Consider the following 20,585-nt stretch of genomic DNA (forward strand, 5'->3'; position numbering starts at 1 on the left):
TATATAATCGCAAAGTGATTCGTGAAAAATTCACGTGAAATCATTGAGTAAAAAGTGAAAAGTGAAAAATTTCGCTCAAAATTACATGATCGATGCCCTGACGTGCGGTTGCGATGGCGCTAGTGCGCCACGGTGATTGACGTGGCGCAAGACGATTGGCTGTGAGAGTTTTTGGCGCGACCCGAGATGAGCGACCACGACTACCGGCGAGAGTCTTTTTTCCGGTCGTCGTACAGTGAGCACGAGGCCGTTACTTTGCACGTGGTGGCTATTGCGCATTTTTCCCGATCTAAGCCTTATGATTGTGGTCGTTCCTCGGACAGTATTGTTGTTCTCGTCGCGAGTTTGGCCTGTAGCCATCGGTAAACTGGCCGAGCGTTCTCTATCTCGGTATTCTCCGGGTCATTTATTGTATTTATTTATCCCGAAATCTCTATCATCAGGCATTCCCCTCCCGGCTCGCCCATTACCTGACGGCGTGGTTTCTATCTCGGAAACCGCAGCTATCTTTCATCCCCTTACAATATACTTATTATATGTATTAATTCAATAAAATTCGCTATAATGCCATTAATGTTTATTAATTTATTTATTCATTGGTAATATCTCTGTTATAGACAATTTATGGGTGAACCAGACAAAAAAAGACAAAGACGAAGAATGAATACGGAGGATGGATCTGTCAACAGGGATGATGACAAACCTAAAACTAACGATGCTAAAATTGGAAGTGTTACTGTACCTGAATTCTCTATCAATTGTGATGTCGATCATACAAAATACGGAACAAAGAATAAGCCAGGCAACTTCCACAAGGTAAGAATTAGTTAAATTTATTGATCGACATATGCTAAAGTAATTTCTTTTTCGCCTTCTTTGCATGTTTTCTGCTATGGCTGCATCTGTACTCGCTTGCGCTTTCGCACGTTCTGTTGGTATTGCGACCTTCTTCTCTTTACTGCTGGTATATATTTCATGCATATCTTGAGTGTGATTAGCAAAATTAATGGGGCCTATCTGATTTTGTTTACAGATACCAAAGGAATCAGATATAGCTGATCTCTCTACAACGGATTTTAAGATCGTCAAAACAAAACTTACATTTGTGGATAAGAGCAAGTATATAAAAAGTTTCTTTGAATATGGAGCATCTGTGATTCGGATAACAGCCCCGAGCCGTTTCGGAAAAACTACATTTATGAATATGCTCGAGAACTTTTTGAAGATAACAGTAAATGAAGATGCAAAGCCAATTTCAAATCCAGAAGATGGTGATAATTACAAGCTGTTTATGAATTTGCAGCTAGGTTTTGAGCATCCAGAGTTCGTTAAGGAACATTGTGGTCAGTACCCCGTGATATTTATGAGTCTTAAAGATGTAGGAGGTGAAACAAAGGGAGACATTTTAGAATCGCTGAAGATAGCTCTTTGTCGGGCATTCCAGCGGCATTCTTACCTTCTTGATATAGTTGCTGATGGTTCTTGCAGTTTTAAAGATAAGAAAATACAAGATATCGAAATATTTCTGAACTATTATAACCGTAATAGGCTGAAAGAACTATCCCAATCTGATGTAGAGGACGGATTGCGATTCTTGTCTGAAATCTTGTATTCTCACTTCAACAAAAAAGTTGTTATTCTCATAGACGAGACCGACGCGCCCATTATGACAGCTATTAGGGAGAACATGGATGATAAACTCCTGCGATACCTGATAAATTGTATTAGCAATCTGATGTCGGCAAGCTTAAAGGATCAAAAAATTGTGGCACGTGCATTACTTAATTCCTGTGTTCGTTTATCTGGAGTATTTTCCTGGAAATTACGCAATCATTGTAATGTTCTATTCTTGCAAAAACATAATTTTTCTGGATTATATGGATTTACAGCACAGGAAGTAGATAGTCTATTTGAGAAAAGTGAATTTCAAGCAGTGAAGGATTCTGATGGTGTCGAAAAGTGGTACGATGGATACCAAATATTAAATAGTGAAGAAACAAGAATTTACAATAGCTGGTCTGTCATAAATTATTTGCAAAATAGTGTTACAGAAAAGAGAAAAATGTTCGATAGCTATTGGGTCAGGAAAGGCTTTGTGGATATTTTGGGAAACTTGTTTGTGAAATCTGAGATACAAAAGCCAATCGAGAAACTTCTTGAAGATGAGAACATTCAAATAGAACTAGCTGAGCCAACAGTTGATAATATTTTGGAACTGAAAAAGACAATCTCTGATTCACCGAATAAATTAGATACCTCGCAAGTGAATTTCTTCTTACAGCTTTTGTGGGATGATGGTTTGTTGAATGCAGTTGAAAAGAATGCGAACATTGTAAGTCTGAAGATACCAAATTGGGAGATAAAGAGCGTAATCGAACGTAAATGTTACAGTCAAAGGATGTTTTGTAAGAAGTATAAACTCGAGCCTGAAAATATAGAAAAATACATACAATCACTGAGGAATTTGCTATTAATGGCAAATGATGAAGAGGAAACTGAAAAAAGTAAAGAAAAACCATTTCGTAAACTCGTTAATGCAGTTTCAGGCCTCTTTTCAGACAGTGCGGCAATTCCATGTAATGAGTCAGAGTTACATCGCATTCTTTTTTATTTGGCATATAATAGTACAATTTTCAGTGCACAAGCTAACAGAGCGGTCTGTCAAAAAATCTCCAAGGAAAAGCGAGGAAGAAAACACGAATTTGACATGCTTGTAATTCTTAAAACAGTTGGAGCCATATTTGAATGGAAATATTGCAAGGCAAATGAAACAGAAAGATCACAAGATGCTCTTAAACAAATTATTGATAAACAGTATTTCAAGGTTTTTGACAAGGAGGAGTATAAACATGTTAAAACAAAAATTTATGTTGGTTTGTGTTTTAAGATAAAGTCAAATGTGACTATGCGATACTTAGTGAACACTACTGATGTAGATAAAGCAAAATTTCTGGAAAGTACTTCTACAGAGGCTACTAAAGCTGATACCGCTACTGTTGTCAAATGATATCGTGCATTGGCTTTGTTTGTGTTTAATAAGTAACAAATAAGTATTCTCGCATTCTTCTCTGACAGAGTCACGTGTAAACAAATAAGTTTTTATTTTTTTCTTGTAATTTCTTAGTTATATTTCATTACAGTTAGTTGATAAAATAAAGAGGTCTTTGTATATTTTTATTAATAATAAAATATTTTGCTAAAAAATTAAAAATAAGGTCTCATAAGAAGTAATTACTGCAGCATTAGACAACCAATGAAATGTGCTGTACTGATGAGGTCAAATGAGGCTGCAGGCTGCAGTTTACAGCTTTTCATTGAGTTGCCTAGCTTTCAAATAAATTTTTTCAGTTATATAATAATATATAAAAGTAAAAAAGAATTATTTTATCAAAGATGATGGTGCTGAGAATTAATCCCGATCTACAATAGATAATTTAAGCTTTAAGCCTTAAGAAACTGACCAATCACAGCCGAGTATTCTCTTCATACTTGACTGTGGTTGATCAACCTCTTAAGGCTTAAGCTTAAATTACCTACTGTAAACCCGGCCTTATGCGTCGTCTACAATGAGATTTTAAGGAGACTTAGGACCTCCGCACAAGGTGTTCCGTATCGCATTACGTTACGTTAAGTATAGATCGTAAATTTAACTCCGTACGTAAAATTAAACTTCAGTCAACGCACAGAAGAAATCGTAACGTAAAGACATTTCGTCTTTCAAACATATTTCAATTATCTACGCTTATCCACGATCCATGATATATTATGCGATTATGCGGAATTAATAATAAATTAGTCATGGATTAAAAGTTACAAAAGAGATAAATTTGCTCGTTTTGCTTACACTTAAAGTCAGTACACATGAGAAAATTTTAGTATTTACCATAAGCAAATCGACCAATCACAGGACGGCGTCCATTTTATATAGCTTCCGGCTAACTTCACAATATAAAAAAATTTAATTAAAATTAAACGAATGACTCACAAACCTTTTTAATTATACTTCAAAACTCTTCATACGAAATACAAACGATTCATAAGGAGAATTTTTAATATTTAGTTATGTTGGCTAACTACATACTGTAAAAATGATTAATTTTTTATAATTATTCTAATTACACACAAACGTTTTTAATCACACTTCAAACATCTTCATACGAAATACAAAAGATTCTATAAGGAGATTTTTGGTTGGCTGAAAAATTTCCGGCTTAAGGTGGAAGCACATAAAATTGCAGGAGCACATAACCATAAGCATAAGAAAATTGATTGGTTCATTTTCTTATGCATATATTTGTGGACCAATCAATTTCCTTATGCTTATGGTTATGCGCCTATGCAATTTTATGTGCTTTCACCTTTACTTAATACGAATCGATTAAGGGCCTGAGCACAAAGATGTCGTAACTGTTTCCGACAAAGCCGTATGCGTAAGTCGGAGACGTTAAGCGTCGTCTACAATGACCGTAGCATAAGGTTGTAAGGCCGTAGTCGTAAGAAATTGACCAATCACAGTTGATTATTCTCCTGAACTTCAACTGGGATTGGTCAATTTCTTACGACTACGGTCTTACAACCTTATGCTACGGCCATTGTAGACGACGCTTTAGTCAACGCACAAGGATTTTACGTAAACATAGGTATCGCATAACATGCAATACAAGATACGGCCTACGTTTACGTAAAATCCTTGTGCGTTGACTAACGTCTCCGACTTACGCATATGACTTTGTCGGAAACAGTTACAACATCTTTGTGCTCAGGGCTCGTTCCCACTGAGCGCGTCACGCGTCGCGTCAACCAGCGTGAGCCAATCAAAACATCCCATTGTAATAACACGGAAAACATGTTATTACAATGGGATGTTTTGATTGGCTCACGCTGGTGACGCGACGCGTGACGCGCTCAGTGGGAACGAGCCCTCAGGCCCTTAATCGGAGTTTGGTCGAAGCGGCCCTTAAGCGGCGTCTACAATGATGCGTCGTCTACAATGAGATTTTAAAGAGACTTAAGGCGTAAGATTTAAGAAATTGACCAATCACAGTCGAGTATTCTCTTAATACTTGACTGTGATTGGTCAATTTCTTAAGTCTTACGCCTTAAGTCTCCTTAAAATCTCATTGTAGACGATGCTTGAGATTTTAAGGCGTAAGACTTAAGAAATTGACCAATCACAGTCAAGTATGAAGAGAATACTCGACTGTGATTGGTCAATTTCTTAAGGCTTAGGGATTAAATTACCTGTTGTAGATCGGGACGTAGCATTTAACAGGAGAGGCTTTTAATGTATATTAAATTTAATGTGTATTAAATGTATATTAAATTCATAATTCTCTGCACCATCATCCTTGATAACATTATTTTCTTTTTACTTTTATATATTATTATATAACTTTGAAAAAATTTATTTGAAAGCTAGGCAACTCAATTAAAAGCTGTAAACTGCACCCTCATTTGACCTCATCAGCACATTTCATTGGTTGTCTAATATATATTATTACAACGATTACACATATATATTATTTACAACGATTTATTTTGTTTTAATGCCGCAGCAATTACTTCTTAGGAGACCTTATTTTCAATTTTTTTGCAAAATATTTTATTATTAATAAAAATATACAAAGACCTCTTTATTTTATCAACTAACTGTAATGAAATATAACTAAGAAATTACAAGAAAAAAATAAAAACTTATTTGTTTACACATGACTCTGTCAGAGAAGAATGCGACAATACTTATTTGTTACTTATTAAACACGAACAAAGCCAATGCACGATATCATTTGACAACAGTAGCGGTATCAGCTTTAGTATCCTCTGTAGAAGTACTTTCGAGAAATTTTGCTTTATTTACATCAGTAGTGTTCACTAAGTATCGTATAGTCACATTTGACTTTATTTTAAAACACAAACCAACATAAATTTTTGTTTTAACATGTTTATACTCCTCCTTGTCAAAAACCTTGAAATACTGTTTATCAATAATTTGTTTAAGAGCATCTTGTGATCTTTCTGTTTCATTTGCCTTGCAATATTTCCATTCAAATATGGCTCCAACTGTTCTAAGAATTACAAGCATGTCAAATTCGTGTTTTCTTCCTCGCTTTTCCTTGGAGATCTTTTGACAGACCGCTCTGTTAGCTTGTGCACTGAAAATTGTACTATTATATGCCAAATAAAAAAGAATGTGATGTAACTCTGACTCATTATATGGAATTGTCGCACCTTCTGAAAAGAGGCCTGAAACTGCATTAACGAGTTCACGAAATGGTTTTTCTTTACTTTTTTCAGTTTCCTCTTCATCATTTGCCATTAATAGCAAATTCCTCAGTGCTTGTATGTATTCTTCTATATTTTTAGGCTGGAGTTTATACTTCTTACTAAACATCCTTTTACTGTAACATTTACTTTCGATTACGCTCTTTATCTCCCAATTTGGTATCTTCAGACTTACAATGTTCGCATTCTTTTCAACTGCATTCAACAAACCATCATCCCACAGAAGCTGTAAGAAGAAATTCACTTGCGAGGTTTCTAATTCATTCTGTGAATCATAGATTGTCTTTTTCAGTTCCAAAATATTATCAACTGTTGGCTCGGCTAGTTCTATTTCAATGTTCTCATCTTCAAGAAGTTTCTCGATTGGCTTTTGTATCTCAGATTTCACAAACAAGTTTCCTAAAATATCCACAAAGCCTGACCTGGCCCAATAGCTATCGAACATTTTTCTCTTTTCTGTAACACTATTTTGCAAATAATTTATGACAGACCAGCTACTGTAAATTCTTGTTTCTTCACTATTTAATATTTGGTATCCATCATACCACTCTTTGACACCATCAGAATCTTTCACTGCTTGAAATTCACTTTTCTCAAATAGACTATCTACTTCCTGTGCTGTAAATCCATATACTCCAGAAAAATTATGTTTTTGCAAGAATAGAACATTACAATGATTGCGTAATTCCCAGGAAAATACTCCAGATAAACGAACACAGGAATTAAGTAATGCACGCGCCACAATTATTTGATCCTTTAAGCTTGCCGACATCAGATGGCTAATAGAATTTAACAGGTATCGCAGGAGTTTATCATCCATGTTCTCCATAATAGCTTTCATAATGGGCGCGTCGGTCTCATCTATCAGAATAACAACTTTTTTGTTGAAGTGAGAGTACAAGATTCCAGACAAGAATTGCAATCCGTCCTCTACATCAGATTGGGATAGTTCTTTCAGCCTATTACGGTTATAATAGTTCAGAAATATTTCGATATCTTGTATTTTCTTATCTTTAAAACTGCAAGAACCATCAGCAGCTATATCAAGAAGGTAAGAATGCCGCTGGAATGCCCGACAAAGAGCTTTCTTCAGCGATTCTAAAATTTCTCCCTCTGTTCTACCTCCTACCTCTTTAAGACTCATAAATATCACGGGGTACTGACCACAATGTTCCTTAACGAACTCTGGATGCTCGAAACCTAGCTGCAAATTCATAAACAGCTTGTAATTATCACCATCTTCTGGATTTGAAATTGGCTTTGCATCTTCATTTACTGTTATCTTCAAAAAGTTCTCGAGCATATCCATAAATGTGGATTTTCCGAAACGGCTCGGGGCTGTTATCCGAATCACAGATGCTTCACATTCAAAGAAACTTTTTATATACTTGCTCTTATCCACAAATGTAAGTTTTGTTTTGACGATCTTAAAATCCATTGTAGAGAGATCAGCTATATCTGATCCCTTCGGTATCTGTAAACAAAATCAGATAGGCCCCATTAATTTTGCTAATTACAATCAAGATATGCATGAAATATATACCGGCAGTCAAGAGAAGAAGGTCGCAATACCAACAGAACGTGCGAAAGCGCAAGCGAGTACAGATGCAGCCATAGCAGAAAACATGCAAAAAAGGCGAAAAAAAAATTACTTTAGCATATGTCGGTCAATAAATTTAACTAATTCTTACCTTGTGGAAGTTCCCTGGCTTATTCTTTGTTCCGTATTTTGTATGATCGACACCACAATTGATAGAGAATTCAGGTACAGTAACACTTCCAATTTTGGCATCGTTAGTTTCAGGTTTGTCATCATCCCTGTTGACAGATCGATCCGCCGTATTCATTCTTCGTCTTTTTTTGTCTGGTTCATCCATAAATTGTCTACAATAGAGATATTACCAATGAATAAATAAATTAATAAACATTAATGGCACTATAGCGAATTTTATTGGATTAATACATATAATAAGCATATTGTAAGGGGATGAAAGATGGCTGCGGTTTCCGAGATAGAAACCGCGCCGTCAGGTAATGGGCGAGTCGGGAGGGGAATGCCTGATGATAGAGATTTCGGGTTAAATAAATACAATAAATGACCCGGAGAGTACCGAGATAAAGATTGTGTATTTGCCAGTTCCACGATAGCACCGCGGAATAAAGGCTAGGAACGCTCGGCCAGTTTACCGATGGCTACAGGACAAACTCGCGACGAGAACACAGACCGGGAAAAATGTGCAATAGCCACCACGTGCAAAGTAACGACCTCGCGCTCACTGTACGACGGCCGGAAAAAGACTCTCGCCGGTAGTCGTGGTAGCTCACCTCGGGTCGCGCCAAAAACTCTCACAGCCAATCGTTTTGCGCCACGTCACTCACCGTTAAAGTCACTAGGGCTGCGGTCCGAAATGTGCTCGGTAGTGTTCCGAAATTGCTGCCAGTTTACTGCCAGCACTGAAAATATATAATATACGCATAGACCACCTCCGGGAACTTAGCCGGGCAACTTCGACTTTTTTAATTTTTTTTTTTTTTTATCGTTTGTTGGTCGTTTGTCGGTGATTGTTGGCCTAATTTCAACGTTTGTTGGTTTATATTTTTTTTTAAACAAAAAAATAAAAATCAACGTGAAGTTAGCCGGCGAAATCTCATTTTCGTTTAAAAAGCGGTTCAATCGATGCGGAATCGTTTGGAGATGATTGTTGGCCTAATTATAACGTTTGTTGGTTCATTATTTGCTTAAAAAACGAAAAATAAACTTTTACATTAAGGCCGAATCTACAATAGGAATAAGCCTTAAGGAATTGATCAATCACATAGCGTTTTCGATTGGGGTGCACTGGCTGCACTGAGTGTCAGGCGCGTGTTCAATTGGCAGTGCCAATGCGCACTTGGCTAGTGTTGCGTGTTCGTTTGAACGCACGACACTTGTATAGTGCGCACTCAGTGCGCACTAAGTGGCACGAGATATTTTGACGGTGCCAGTTTAGTGCACTGGATGTATGCAAGCAGTAGGGCATTCTTTTGAACAATAACGAACGAAAATTCGACAAAATGAGCAATTCGGATTTGGCTCTCTTTAATATTTTGGAGACATTTTTGGAATCTTCTTTTAGTTCAAGCGAGGAAGAAGAAATAATTACAATTCTTCGAACTAGAAGAATAATTCCAAAAACTGTAAATTACGTAGCATGTGTGAAAAACATGGATAATGACACCGTAAGTGTTATATCTTTTTATATAAACATCGAACCTATACCCTTTTTTAAAATATAATTAATGTACAATGTAATATAATAGCATTTTTATACTGAATAATAATAATTTTTATATTTGTCATAGTTCTGTAGGCATTTCAGAATGTGTCCAGAAACATGTGAACAATTAATAGATGGTTTTCAGCAATCAGATTTCTTTCCAAAAAATGAAATGCATGGTGGTAGATCAGCAGTTTCTGCTGAAAAGCATATTTTATCTTTTTTGTGGTTAGTGCAGCATAAAACAGTTCCTTTTAATAATTATAATTGTATAAAAATTGATATAATATATTTTACAGGTTTGCAGGAAACAAATCATCGATGCGAGATGTAGCAGATCGATTCGATACAGCTATTTCAACCTGCGAAACGATTTTATCAAGGGTTATGAATTATCTTTTAAGCATAGCGAAAGATGTTATACAGTTTCCCAATAATAACGAAGAAAAAGATGAGCTGGCTTATCGTTTTTCAAAGGTTACATCTTAAATAAAAGAGAGAAAATTACTTCTAATTATTATTGAATTGTTATAAATTAAAATAATAAATAATTATTTCTTTTCAGATATCAGGTTTTCCAAATGTATTAGGATGTATTGATGGATCGTATATAAACATTCGAACTCCTAAGTATAAAATAAGATCTACTTACGCTAATCGACATGACAAAACGAGTCTTGTATTACAAGGAATTTGTGATGATAAGAAGAGATTTATTGACGCCTTCACTGGAGTGGCTGGCAAACTTCACGATAGCAGGACATTCACATTATCCTTCATAAGCAAAAATATTAGTGGTATATGTCAAAATGGAAAGTATCACTTGTTAGGCGATAGTGCTTACCCAATAAGGGAATATCTTTTAACACCTTATAAAGATTATGGAAATCTTATTCGATCACAAAGAATATATAACAAAAAGCTTTGTGGAACTAGAGTGCTTATCGAAAATGCATTTGGCTTGTTAAAGTCGCGATTTCGTCAGTTAATAGAATTACAATTTCACGATGTCAAAAAAATGTCAAAATTTATAATGGCATGTTGCGTATTGCACAATTTGTGTATTGATTTGAAGGATTCATTCGACATAGAATTAATAAACGAGCCCAATAATGATGAAATATTTAATATCGATGATCCCCAAGTTTTGGGAGAAATAGAAGCAAAAAGAAGAGGAGAGCAGAAGAGAAATGAAATATGCGAGTCATTTGATAATAGTTAATAGTAAATTCTTATTCTATTATTAATGCCTTAATTTGTGTAACAGTCTTTAAATTAAAATAAAATAAAAAATAATAGTAATGAACACAAAACATGACACAATATTAAGTTTGGTAGAATATTTGGAAATAATGCAAGTACTTTGGTACAATATTTGGAAGTAATACCGTTTACTCGGCTAACCCTGAAGGGGTTTACATGTATATAAATGTATATAACTTTTTCGTTGAAAGTGTTTGGAATGTTATATTATTCACTTTTCTTTTCGTAATATTTCACAAAATTGTTTAAACAACTCAAGTTTTTCTCGATGTTTTCGTTCTCTACCTTCTTCTTTCTTTTCATGTATTTCCTTCAAAGTGTCTTCGACACTTCGATTCTTATTAGAAATCTTCTTTTTCTTAGCATTTGTCTCTTTATCAGAAACGTTTTCTTTGGTTTCATTTCCAAGATTAGATAATGTTCGTTTCTTGTTTACAACTAGATGTTTGGCCATTAAAACCTATATTTATACACAAATAATGTTAAAATTATAAAATATAATTAAAAATTTATAAGATTGATTACATGATTTAAAATTAAAATTATACCTCAGGTTCTATGCTATCATCTAATCCTACAATTCCTGATAATTCATTTTCATAAGGAACAGTCATTTTACTCCGCCCTGTACTTTTGTTGTTATCGATTGCCTTCTTCTTTCGTTTCATGATGGTTTTATACCGATTTTCACATTGCAGAGATGTTTTGGACACACCAAGAATATTTTTTAAGTCCATTGCTATTTTCTCCCACATAGTTTTCTTTGTTTTAAATTCTTTCATCGGACCAATCATAACCATGTATTGACCATATTTATCTAGGAGTAATTTCGTTTCACCTTCACTCCATTCTGCCAAATCTTAAAATATTTATATTATTAGACCTTCATTGCATTGATAAATGTCTATTATAATTTATTTACCAAAAATATATTACTTTTGCTATTATCAGTCTCGTCTACTTCTGAATTTTCTTGCGATTTCTGAACATTGCTACATCCAGCCTGGGATTCACAATTGTTAGTTTCTGAATCGGGATGATCGCAATTAATATGATTCAATATAGTCTTATATGATCCAACAATTCCACAGAAACTGCACTCTACATTTATTTTTTCCATTATGCTTTCAATCCTAAATGAATAATATCAAATATTAGTAAAAACTCAAAGATTAGATTAAAATTTTTTTATTTGTGCCATTGCATGTAATAATTTATTGCATGTAAGTGTGTACAATTATTGATAAATACGTGATATTCTTGATCATCTTCTATATTATTTAATTACATATAGTAAAAATCATTACTTAACTGAACACGAGATGTCGAGGTTACTTTTTCGTTCTTCCCGCGATTTAGTCAACTCAAGTGGCACTGAAAATTTCGGCGTGTTCTTTTTCACCTGCACTATTCAGTGCAACCCATGGAACTTGTCCAGTGTTCGTGTGAACTGAGTGCGCACTGGTGCGCACTAACTTTTTCCCAATCGAAAACGCTATAAGTGAGACCTCCCCCACCACCGGAGTTTCCAGACCTGTATGTAAGACCGTGCTCTGGGGCAATCGATGTTAATGGTGGATGTTTCGTTGCGGAGCAGTTGCGGTACATTGTCTTTCCGGATCGATTTTTAAGTAAAAATTCATAAACATGACGAACGCGAATATTATGTCAGATTCTCAGGAATCAGCATTGATAGATGAGGAAACGTACAAGGATATAGGGCAGCAATTGTAAGTATAATTTTTAATTATTAAAATTCTTTGTCGGCTTTCGGTTATTGTAGCGTGTTGTCTTTTCGATTTTATATAAGCGCTTTTTCAACTTTATATAACGTATTTAAAAAGAGAGGAGTATATATCAATACATACAATAAATATTTTTTGTCCTTAAAGTGGAGGTACGTTACCTTTACCGGAAAGTGTAAACGGAGAACTGCTTCCTATCCCAGAAAAGATTAATACATATAATAGTACATATGGACTACAACCTATAGAAAAATTCAAAAAATTAAAAGAGGAAGAAGAAGAAGATATGTATCCAGCACCGGAGCTGTTTTCTACAATGCTCACTGATAACCCTTACGATCATTTGAATTTCCAGTGTAGTTTAGGAACTGGTGGTGCTGGTCAGGATTGGCTGGTAAGTATTTTAATCAATCTTTTGTATTATATATATTAAATTATATAACTCAACATTGTTATATAATTTGATATATAGAAAGATTAAATATTTAAATTTGTGTATCTTGTGAGTTAGTTGAAATCATGAAGCCATTATGAAATATTTATACCTACTTGCAGATAAATTCTGCCTCTTGATGGTAAATTGATCCATTGATTAGTTTTTAATCCTCTGGTTATATAATTTACATATGGAATATTCATAAAACTATGAGAGGATACTGAAAGTAAGACATCTTGTTTGGGAATTTGTGCTCTTTGAGCATAGTTACAAAAGTATATGAATCTGCTTAAACCTGACTATAAATATAATTAAATTTGTACATGATACTATATTTAGAATAAAATCATGTTTAAGTAGATTTTATATACAAGTTTAAGAGTTTTTGTACAGTAAACAGATTAATTGTAAATGTGTACCGAGTATGCATGATAACATTATTTTTAACAATGACATTTTATAAATTAGAATTTAAATAATTTCTTGTGTAATATATATATTATTATATTATTATTTTGTATAGAAATTTCATAATAGTGTCATAAAATAATTATTTTTGTTGATTTTTTGCATATAGTACTCGGAACAATTGGGAAAAGTCTATATCAAAATGGAAAAAGTTTTACCCATGCGATTCACGTGGGAACCACTTGTGTCAGGTTTATACTTGCGCACTACAATGGTCTTCATGTTGGAACAACATAGAAACGAACCAGTAAAAAGATGCCACAATCATATGGCACCAACTAATGCCATTAATCAAAACATGGATCCACAAAGGATTAAACATGTGGTTCATTGTGTTAATCATGCTTCAAGCATCTACCAAGAAAGAAATGACCATTTTTCTGTTTTAACACCACTTTGCACACCTGAGGCTGGGTCGCAATATATGCCAGTATCTTTCAAGTTTCTTTGCAAAAATAGTTGCGTATCTGGTTTGAATCGTAGACCGACAGAATTAGTGTTTACTTTAGAAAATCATATAGGAGTAGTTTTGGACCGTCAAAAATTATTAATTAGAGTATGCAGTTGTCCCAAACGAGATAAATTAAAAGAGGAAGAGACAGAATTGTCAATACCTTCCAAACGAAAGCTTAGTAATGTTGCTTTACCATCTAATAAAAAGATGCTATCTTCAAATAATAAGCATGTTTATAACGTTGATTTAAATGTTGTTGGCAAAGAAAATTATTTGTCAGTTCTTAAACATGCATTTGATACTATGGCTGGTCAAGCAATAAAAACTGGCCAATATGAATTCTATAAACCATATATGGATGAGATATTGCGCAAAATGCCATAAAAAGATGACATTTAAGTTTCATTTTTTTTGTATGGTTTTCATATTTCATAGAAAAGCATGTTTTATTATTATAAATTTTAAGCTTTTTTCTCTTTTATTTGTCCTATTAAGTTTTAAAAATAATGTCTACATTTGTGTGATTTTAATGTATAATTGAGAATTGATATTCATGAAATATCATCAAACTATTTTTAAATTACAGAAATTAAGTTACATGTCATTGATGATGAATGTTTTTTGCTTTTCCAATTAATAAGAGTTTTTAAATTTAATAAAAAGTACTTTTATTTTATCAAATGGAAGTTATATTAAGCATTATATGGGGAATATCATAATTGCAGATTTATATATCATGAATATCAATGATTTTAAATTAAATTGTCGCATGTCAAATATTATATATTAAACATGTTTTTTTATTTCGTATGATGTAGTATTACTCTTTTAATGTATGTGTTTATATAAATGAGATTTTAATCTTTTACTTATATCTTATATTTAAGATAACATACTATTATGATGTGTTCCTCACTTGTTAATTTGGCACATCAATAAGAAATAAACAATTTTGTTACTTTTTTAAAAATAAAATTTTCAAATACATTATCAATGAAGTAAATATTATTAAGGATGAATTTGTTCTTTTCATACATATAATCTATCGTGAGCCCGATGTTCCGATATTTGTATATTAATGGTCTTCAATAATAATGCAGTTGGTAATGGTGCAATATGTTGTGAAGATAATGTTAAAGGATCTTCGAGACTTGCGACGTATCTTCGTAATTGCACCTCTGTACCATTGTCACCCCAAGCATGCAATGTCCATTCCCATATGTTGCTTATTGCATATCCTGCCATTTTAACAGGATATGTCATGCATGCTGTCTCATCTTTGCACTGCAATTATATCAGGAAAAATTCATGATTTTTATATTATTTGTAAGTAAACATTCCATATGCATTCTTATATTAATAACCATATAACAATTTTCTGCAAAAAATAGAAGAAATTCTCATAATATAAGTCTAATAATCTCTCGTAAGAGATATATACATTCAAATTATCTTGCTATATAAAAGAGATAGTATATTATATAATATTAATTTTTTGCAATACTTTTAAGATTTCATTCTGTTGATTATATCATATATAATATTTTTAGAAAGTCTGGTAATCAGAAAAATAATCTATATACATACATATAATCAGATTTCTCTCATATATTCAATACATTTTCTATCTTTTCTTATTTTGCTTTTGCATACAATTTAAACGCATATAAATATTTAAAAAAAAAAAGCTAAGACGTTGACAAATATTTAATTATTTATCTGATAAAAATGAAACTAATAAATATTACTTCTACAGGAACGTGATTCCAACAGGAACGTATGTATGTGAGTCTGAGTGGAAATATAAACTTCGAATTCGTTTCTATCATCTTCTATCGCCTTCTTTAAAACAGAAGATTAATCGCAAAGACTTAATGCAAAAAATTAAAATATCTCTCAGAACACAAATATAGAGAAAAATTATTTCACATTGAAGGCAGAAGTATTATACCTGAAAGAAGAATATATTATTTCCGTGATGAAATATATAAAAAGCATCGTGTCCAAAAGGAAGCGGTAGCGGGATCCTTGCGCTTCCGGAGTAGAAATGAATTTGCGGTAACGCGTGTATCCTGATGTGCTCCAACAGTGAATCAGCCGTTACTAGTTCTCTACAAGATTGCAAAAGAGGACATGTCAATTGTATACAGGACATAGAATCCGTAGAACCGCCCCAAATCGGTGTCTGTGGCAAACTCAACGACTGTCGACTGGTATTCGTAGCAGATAATTCCATAATTTGCGAAGACGAATCATTGATACGAGCTTGGCTGTCCCTCGACAATTCACCGGTACTAGCTGATTTGGTGCGATCGTTCAAGGACAATCGTAAATTATTGGCGTCTGTCGTTTCATCGGGAATCGCCGCTGCTTCTTCCGAAATTTCGGATACTCTGGTTAAATTGTCAGCGGAAACAGCTTTTTCCCTATTTCCGAGTAATTTGGCCAACAAGAATTGCCTCGGTTTCAACATGGTACAATTATTTTTCGAGTTGCTTACGACCGGGGTTTCTCGCTTTTTACTATTTTTACCGAACAATTGATCGCGTAAGTTACAATGTTCGGATCCGACAGGTGTCTTATTTAATGTCTCATCATTATTCACGTTAAAAGCGTCGCGAAGTACTGTGTGTAATTTATCTGCGAGGAGACATCGGCCTTGACCTAAACGAACTCTGCAAACCGGACAACGAGATGTCTTCGGTCTGCAAATAACGCACATGATATGACCGTGAACACATTGCGAAACTGGAGGTGCAGCACTTTCCAAGCAAATCGGGCATTCTAAGGCACGAACCTGGAAAAAAGTTGAATGAATAATTTGATTTTTTTCGTGATATAAGTAATTAAAATGTATTATCTTCTCAACGAGAGGAAAATGGCCACATTTTTGTGTTACTGTTTAGGTTTTAACACTAAATTAGTCTGCTAAGCTAATAATTAATTACAATATTTGATAAAAAATAGGAAAACAAAGAAAAGTAAATAGTATATACCGTTCCTGATAAGGCATTTGCAAGATTCCTCGCCACGTCCGGAAGTGGACCCTTTAAAGCTAGTCCAATATCATGCTCCTCTTTTTGACGCGGATATCGCCAGATGGAAAAATTTACATCATATGCACCTCCCTCACTACGAATTAAAGCAGCGATATCTTTGACTTTTAGTCCCAATAAATCGATGTTATCAATGCCCAACAGACAATCGCCGGTTCTGATAAAACATGGCAAATGAAATGCATGAGAATCACCAATAAGATTACTTATATACATTTTTCTAATATAAAATTTAACACATTTAATTGTATTTCATTGTATAATTATAAATTATTAACTATGCATTACTTCAATGACATATCCAAAATCTTAAAACAATTATTCTTCTATTAATGTTTTACAAAACTTAGATTGACTCACCTCAATCCTGCTAAATCGGCAGGACTATTCTTTTCGACATAGCCAATCCACGGATAGGGATCCCACTTTGACTTGGTCAAATGGAATCCGCAAGATTTACCATGCATGTCCGATGCTGTGTTTATTTTCCGCATTTTAAGAACTATTTTTCCTGATAGGAAAGAATCTTCTTCGGGTAAAGATGTTACGATCGTCACACCTGCCGCTTCCGTTAATTCAGGATAAGAGATACGCGACATGATATAGGATTATTATTATCGCAGATAAAAGTCACTCCACATTCTTCTACAATATAAATCTTTTCTAAGAATACAGGAGAATAAATTAATATTTTAAAATTCTTTTCGAACATAAATAAATCGCAATTAACTAATAAAAAAATGTTAACTTTATCGCGTAACGTGTTGATTTATTTTAATCTACAAAGTAACTTTAGCAAGATCTCTACTACTCGGGAACTGATCACGTCTGATCTCTCGACGAGAGAGAAAAGTCACTCGTTTACCTTCACCTATTTACACGCTCTTGACATTGGATCTTACATCATATGATGATCAATATACCATTCCTTCCTCTTATATCACACACAATGTTTTTAGAAATAAAATATTTTTTTTTCATTAGAAATGATCAATTCCGCGCTTAAAACTCTTGTATTATAATATCTGTATATAATGATTTTTTATAAAAAGGAGAAAAATGAAATAAGATTTTAATTAAACAAAATTTTCTATTTTATAATAGAGAAAATTATAATATGCTAATTTAAAATTGTATTTATAACAGAACAATTGTCTTAATACACATATTTTTATAAGACAAATAAATATGACAATATATCTTACATGTATACTTGACTTTCATCACTTGCTGTCTTAACAAATCAAGTATTATTTAGAGCACAGAAAAAATATAAGAATAATTATTTTGCAGAATAAACTTTAGATACATACATGCTTTGCACAAAGCCCTAGCAGAATTATTATATTTTAGGACAATCTATCTAAATAATATCTTACATTTTCATTTGTACATCTTAAAATTGGAAGAACATACATACTAAGATTGTCATTGACTGGGCCGGATTTAGATAATATAATTTCTAAATATATTAATCAAGAAGAATAAAAACAAATCAATAATAAGATTATAGGAAGTAAGAAAATTTCAATATAAAAAAATATTCTTGTTTTTTATTATATAACGTGTAATGATATATGTAATGTATTAATATATAATCTTTTAAAGAATCTACAATTAAAATTTGATGGAATAAATTTGATGACATTTATAACTTTGGTACTTTCTTTTGTTAAATAGAAGTGGCATAAGAGTTCACTAATTTGTAACATCTTTTTTATGATATGTGAAAAATTAGCTTTTTGTAAAAATAAAATTGATTTAAATATTAAAAATTATTCACAATGTAACAATAAGAGATATATGAATTTTGCTTTTAATAAATTATAAAATCATCTGAAAAAATCATAATCACAGATAAATATAAATAATTGTTAAAGTAGAATACATATGGACCTCTTAATAGAAAGATAATCTATTATGTATGTATGTGCACTTCTATAAGTATAAAAAATTTTGATATTAATAAGTAAACATAAAAAACATATGTGACTTTAATTTGTTATTGATATAATATATTCAGACATTGACTCAATGTATGTAAGGTGGTGTGTGCCATGGCTTTAAGAACTAAGAGATCTGAATCCAAATGTAAATCTGAATTCTCGATCGACTGTGCTAGAGCAAGATTGTGTTTCTCCACTTTTCTTATTTGTTCCTGACAATTGGCAAAAGCATCTAGCACTTCCAGTTTAACGACAGGATTCCTGCTTGAATTCCCAGAATGTTCTCGAGGTGGCAATGGAGGATGGCTGCTGGCTATAGCTCTGGTATACATCTCTGTAACTGCTCGGAGTTTATCCACCCATTCCTGACGTGCTCCTGCATCCGTAGCTCGTAGTTTGATCATGTCACCTAGATGAGAAATATAAACTTGAAAGCTAAAATCTTAATTAACACATCTGTTTTATTCAAAATTACGCGAAAAATAAGTATATAGAAACTTTGATTTAAACTTTAATTTAAATATTGGATATTTACCTGTAGCAGAATTAACTGTGAACGTGTTTGAATCCTCATCGCTGGGGGCTATGACGGCTCCCGCTAAATATATTGAACACCGGATGTCGTAACTGTTTCCGACAAAGCCGTATGCGTAAGTCGGAGACGTTAAGCGTCGTCTACAATGACCGTAGCATAAGGTTGTAAGGCCGTAGTCGTAAGAAATTGACCAATCACAGTTGATTATTCTCCTGAACTTCAACTGGGATTGGTCAATTTCTTACGACTACGGTCTTACAACCTTATGCTACGGCCATTGTAGACGACGCTTTAGTCAACGCACAAGGATTTTACGTAAACATAGGTATCGCATAACATGCAATACAAGATACGGCCTACGTTTACGTAAAATCCTTGTGCGTTGACTAACGTCTCCGACTTACGCATATGACTTTGTCGGAAACAGTTACAACATCTTTGTGCTCAGGGCTCGTTCCCACTGAGCGCGTCACGCGTCGCGTCAACCAGCGTGAGCCAATCAAAACATCCCATTGTAATAACACGGAAAACATGTTATTACAATGGGATGTTTTGATTGGCTCACGCTGGTGACGCGACGCGTGACGCGCTCAGTGGGAACGAGCCCTCAGGCCCTTAATCGGAGTTTGGTCGAAGCGGCCCTTAAGCGGCGTCTACAATGATGCGTCGTCTACAATGAGATTTTAAAGAGACTTAAGGCGTAAGATTTAAGAAATTGACCAATCACAGTCGAGTATTCTCTTAATACTTGACTGTGATTGGTCAATTTCTTAAGTCTTACGCCTTAAGTCTCCTTAAAATCTCATTGTAGACGATGCTTGAGATTTTAAGGCGTAAGACTTAAGAAATTGACCAATCACAGTCAAGTATGAAGAGAATACTCGACTGTGATTGGTCAATTTCTTAAGGCTTAGGGATTAAATTACCTGTTGTAGATCGGGACGTAGCATTTAACAGGAGAGGCTTTTAATGTATATTAAATTTAATGTGTATTAAATGTATATTAAATTCATAATTCTCTGCACCATCATCCTTGATAACATTATTTTCTTTTTACTTTTATATATTATTATATAACTTTGAAAAAATTTATTTGAAAGCTAGGCAACTCAATTAAAAGCTGTAAACTGCACCCTCATTTGA

At 33.6% G+C, this 20,585-nt stretch overlaps 6 protein-coding genes across 16 annotated transcripts; 2 read left to right on the forward strand and 4 right to left on the reverse strand.

The window, feature by feature from the left end:
• Window positions 1-171: 171 nt before the first annotated feature.
• On the forward strand, window positions 172-3,169 carry LOC145970255 (uncharacterized). 4 transcript variants are annotated; one of them, XM_083096834.1, is made up of 3 exons: window positions 172-362; window positions 618-816; window positions 1,034-3,169. In XM_083096834.1, the coding sequence occupies exons 1-3, from the start codon at window positions 187-189 to the stop codon at window positions 3,005-3,007; spliced, it is 2,349 nt and encodes a 782-aa protein (XP_082952960.1). In that variant the 5' UTR covers window positions 172-186; the 3' UTR covers window positions 3,008-3,169. The 4 variants fall into 4 exon arrangements, with proteins under 4 accessions (XP_082952960.1, XP_082952961.1, XP_082952962.1 ...); XM_083096835.1 differs by having other exon boundaries at window positions 1,043-3,169; XM_083096836.1 differs by having other exon boundaries at window positions 207-390.
• Window positions 3,170-5,618: 2,449 nt separating this feature from the next.
• LOC145971085 (uncharacterized) lies at window positions 5,619-8,595 on the reverse strand. 3 transcript variants are annotated; one of them, XM_083098388.1, is made up of 3 exons: window positions 8,394-8,595; window positions 7,974-8,166; window positions 5,619-7,747 (listed from the first exon to the last, which is right to left on the reverse strand). In XM_083098388.1, the coding sequence occupies exons 2-3, from the start codon at window positions 8,157-8,159 to the stop codon at window positions 5,783-5,785; spliced, it is 2,151 nt and encodes a 716-aa protein (XP_082954514.1). In that variant the 5' UTR covers window positions 8,160-8,166; window positions 8,394-8,595; the 3' UTR covers window positions 5,619-5,782. The 3 variants fall into 3 exon arrangements, with proteins under 3 accessions (XP_082954514.1, XP_082954515.1, XP_082954513.1); XM_083098389.1 differs by having other exon boundaries at window positions 5,619-7,791; XM_083098387.1 differs by having other exon boundaries at window positions 5,619-7,756; window positions 8,394-8,594.
• A 1,242-nt stretch (window positions 8,596-9,837) lies between these two features.
• On the reverse strand, window positions 9,838-12,396 carry LOC145971089 (uncharacterized). Its single transcript, XM_083098397.1, has 4 exons — window positions 12,115-12,396; window positions 11,739-11,935; window positions 11,351-11,661; window positions 9,838-11,262 (listed from the first exon to the last, which is right to left on the reverse strand). The coding sequence occupies exons 2-4, from the start codon at window positions 11,920-11,922 to the stop codon at window positions 11,014-11,016; spliced, it is 744 nt and encodes a 247-aa protein (XP_082954523.1). The 5' UTR covers window positions 11,923-11,935; window positions 12,115-12,396; the 3' UTR covers window positions 9,838-11,013.
• On the forward strand, window positions 12,092-16,695 carry LOC145971088 (cellular tumor antigen p53-like). 2 transcript variants are annotated; one of them, XM_083098396.1, is made up of 5 exons: window positions 12,092-12,532; window positions 12,695-12,941; window positions 13,561-15,231; window positions 15,662-16,379; window positions 16,519-16,695. In XM_083098396.1, exons 1-3 carry the CDS (start codon window positions 12,450-12,452, stop codon window positions 14,287-14,289), a joined length of 1,059 nt encoding a protein of 352 aa, XP_082954522.1. In that variant the 5' UTR covers window positions 12,092-12,449; the 3' UTR covers window positions 14,290-15,231; window positions 15,662-16,379; window positions 16,519-16,695. The 2 variants fall into 2 exon arrangements, with proteins under 2 accessions (XP_082954522.1, XP_082954521.1); XM_083098395.1 differs by having other exon boundaries at window positions 15,662-16,695.
• On the reverse strand, window positions 14,611-18,396 carry LOC145971086 (uncharacterized). Of its 5 annotated transcripts, none has more exons than XM_083098392.1 (5): window positions 17,322-17,996; window positions 16,902-17,118; window positions 16,107-16,702; window positions 15,857-16,016; window positions 14,611-15,189 (listed from the first exon to the last, which is right to left on the reverse strand). In XM_083098392.1, the coding sequence occupies exons 1-5, from the start codon at window positions 17,558-17,560 to the stop codon at window positions 14,935-14,937; spliced, it is 1,467 nt and encodes a 488-aa protein (XP_082954518.1). In that variant the 5' UTR covers window positions 17,561-17,996; the 3' UTR covers window positions 14,611-14,934. The 5 variants fall into 5 exon arrangements, with proteins under 5 accessions (XP_082954518.1, XP_082954517.1, XP_082954516.1 ...); XM_083098391.1 differs by adding an exon at window positions 18,167-18,396 and having other exon boundaries at window positions 14,612-15,189; window positions 15,857-16,702; window positions 17,322-17,606; XM_083098394.1 differs by adding an exon at window positions 15,654-15,744 and having other exon boundaries at window positions 15,056-15,189; window positions 15,857-16,702; window positions 17,322-18,001.
• A 452-nt stretch (window positions 18,397-18,848) lies between these two features.
• On the reverse strand, window positions 18,849-20,392 carry LOC145970633 (oxysterol-binding protein-related protein 11-like). Its single transcript, XM_083097505.1, has 3 exons — window positions 20,369-20,392; window positions 19,443-19,665; window positions 18,849-19,316 (listed from the first exon to the last, which is right to left on the reverse strand). Exons 1-3 carry the CDS (start codon window positions 20,390-20,392, stop codon window positions 18,964-18,966), a joined length of 600 nt encoding a protein of 199 aa, XP_082953631.1. The 3' UTR covers window positions 18,849-18,963.
• Between the last annotated feature and the right edge of the window lie 193 nt (window positions 20,393-20,585).

This window comes from Camponotus vicinus, unplaced genomic scaffold (genome assembly GCF_025532165.1).
Source record: "Camponotus vicinus isolate PSW18456_S1 unplaced genomic scaffold, iyCamVici1.0 SCAF_4, whole genome shotgun sequence".
NCBI classification, from domain to species: Eukaryota; Metazoa; Arthropoda; class Insecta; order Hymenoptera; family Formicidae; genus Camponotus; species Camponotus vicinus.